The sequence below is a fragment of the Clupea harengus genome, chromosome 3 (assembly GCF_900700415.2).
Source record: "Clupea harengus chromosome 3, Ch_v2.0.2, whole genome shotgun sequence".
Classification (NCBI taxonomy): domain Eukaryota; kingdom Metazoa; phylum Chordata; class Actinopteri; order Clupeiformes; family Clupeidae; genus Clupea; species Clupea harengus.
Window position 1 is genome coordinate 30,668,036 of NC_045154.1, and position 2,500 is coordinate 30,670,535.

Below are 2,500 nucleotides of genomic sequence, written 5' to 3' on the forward strand. Positions count from 1 at the left end.
CCCCTCTCTTCCCCGGCCTCAGGGCTCTGGTGCTCAGGGTGCCGGTCACGGCCCTGGCTGTGGCGCTCGACCTGGAACGGTGAACTCACCTCCGTCCGCAAGCTCTCATTTGTTTGCGTCAGGTCTCCCTCTTGCATGCGCTGTCATGACCGGGGATGTTTTTTTCCCCCCCAGGTGGGGTTCGTCACTGTGAGGGTTTTCCGATTTTTTTTAAAGAACTTTCCGGCATGGCTGTCGTCACACACTGTTGCTTTATGTACAGTGGAGAGGGCAGAGGGGGGCAGTAGGTTAGCCACTTCCTGCCTGCAGAAAAAACATAGCAATTCACTGATGACATTCAACAAAATAGTCTCACACACATACACATTCAGACACACACACACACACACACACACACACACACACACACACACACACATACCAGGCATAGACACACACACACTGACAAGCATACACACAGAAACTCCCTCTTACACACGTACACGCACAGAGAGGCAAAACATTTACTCTTATTGACAAATTTATGGTGTTGCCATGGTGCTTGCCCATGTAAAAAAAATCCCCATGCACACAAATAAACCCAAAACAGTAGACCACACATTCAGACCCTCAGCACTGTTTAAAATGGCACCTAATAACACGTGACTCATGTAATGACCCTCTGACTGTATTTAGATCATCAAGATAATTTAATAGATTCACTGGACTCTTTCATCCGTGAATTAATAGTGCGCAAGCATGCAGTAAGTCCTCTGGAAGTCTGTGGCAGGTCATGGAGCTCATTTTTAACCCGGACCCCGGGCTTCGCTGCTCTCTGTTTGCTTTGGAGCGGCTCGGCGGAGGAGGCAGGCTGCTGGCTTTGGCCAACTAAAGGGAGGACTGCGGTGGATCAGTGTTTGTCACAGCCCTCCAGATGATGACACACGCTTTCCATATTTTTATTTGGAATTATTATTCGGACATTTTTGGCACAGCAGCGTTGGTGTGGTCAAACGATCCTTCCTCCTCCTCTGCCCTAATTGTTAACTTCTTCCCTGCTCCGCACTCCTCCCTTGACATCTGCTCTTCCCTCGTCGCTCGTTATCCACAGTGTCATCCTGTCCTCTCCTGTCACAACATGTCCTCTTCCCCCGTCTCATGTCATCCCCCTGTTCCACCGTGCCCTCTCACTCTTCCTTCAATCTCTTTTTTTTTATTTCCTTCTGTCCTCTCCCCTCTTCTCTCTCCCCCCCTTCTCTGCTCTACTATAAAGCACCTCTGTCAGAGTGAAGGGCCCTTCTCTGTCTAGGGCTCCCCTGGGTTGAATTCTGCTTCCAGGAGCTGATGTCATGTTATTGATATTAGACCAAACTGCCCTTCATTTTCTGCTGCTCTCATTCCTTCTCTGATGCCTCCCTGCCATTTATTCCACACAGAGAAGCAGACAACAGTGGTCTCTTTGAAACCGACAGGCCATTCGAGCATAGGCGCACGCACACGCACACAGAGGCACACAGAGGCACACACACACACACACACACACACACACACACACACACACACACACACACACACACACACTAAAAGAAAAAACCCAAAAACGAATCCATAAGCAGAGACACATAGACAAGCACAGACGTCCAGCCATATAGACATAGACCCCAAAGCACACAGAAAGTATATATATATATATATATACACACAGACAGACAGACAAACGACAAACACACTCACACACGCTCACACACTCCCCTACTGACATAAAAGCACACACGGTTTATCAGCGGCCACTCCACGCTGTAAATCTGCCAGTGTCTGTGTAAAGTGGTTCTAAATGCGTTCTTGAAAGAACATCCCAGCGGCAGGCGCTAACCCTCTTGGAATCTCCTCTCCCTCTCTCCAACAGAGGGCAAGTTTATAGCGTCTCTTCCCATATCGGACACTTTCAACCCTGACGACGACAAGATTTACTTCTTCTTCCGTGAGGCGAGTCGTGATGGAAGCGTGTCGGAAAAGCATGTCCTGTCCCGGGTGGCTCGTGTCTGCAAGGTGAGCAACCCCCACCCCCCCTCTCCCACGCACACTCATACACATTTTAGGGAGGACCCCTGATGGGCCACACGGTTGTCCAATCTGCGCCCGATCACAATCAGCCTCTCCCTGTGATCTCTGTCTCTTAAACCACACATATGAAAACGGTTAGACCCCCCCCCCCCCCCCCCACCCGCCCCCCTGGGACACCAGGCTTCCTGGTGCATTCCTCTTGAAGCGATCTGCTGAAAGCGGGCCAGACCACCACTGTCCGGGGGGGTAAATCAGTTGTGCGATGACTCTTGGTTGAACGCTTAAGTTACAGCTGCTGGTGACAGTGGGCTCCCCCCCCCCCCCACCCCCCACCCCCCCACCCCCCCCGGGTGACCCCATGAGGACTGCGTCATCGTTGGCCATCACACTGGGCTCTTTCCACAGGATGCACGGGAGGAAGACACTCAGCACGGCCTTTAGCTCACACTGTACCAGC

General features: G+C 51.4%; 1 protein-coding gene across 1 annotated transcript in view; it reads left to right on the forward strand.

Moving 5' to 3' along the window:
- The window catches only part of sema3d (sema domain, immunoglobulin domain (Ig), short basic domain, secreted, (semaphorin) 3D), a 48,597-nt gene that overhangs the window by 27,757 nt on the left and 18,340 nt on the right, over positions 1–2,500 (forward strand). Inside the window, exon 8 of the mRNA XM_031565370.2 lies at positions 1,886–2,028. Within this exon, the coding sequence (XP_031421230.1) occupies positions 1,886–2,028 (143 nt within the window). The remainder of the gene's footprint in view (positions 1–1,885; positions 2,029–2,500) is intronic.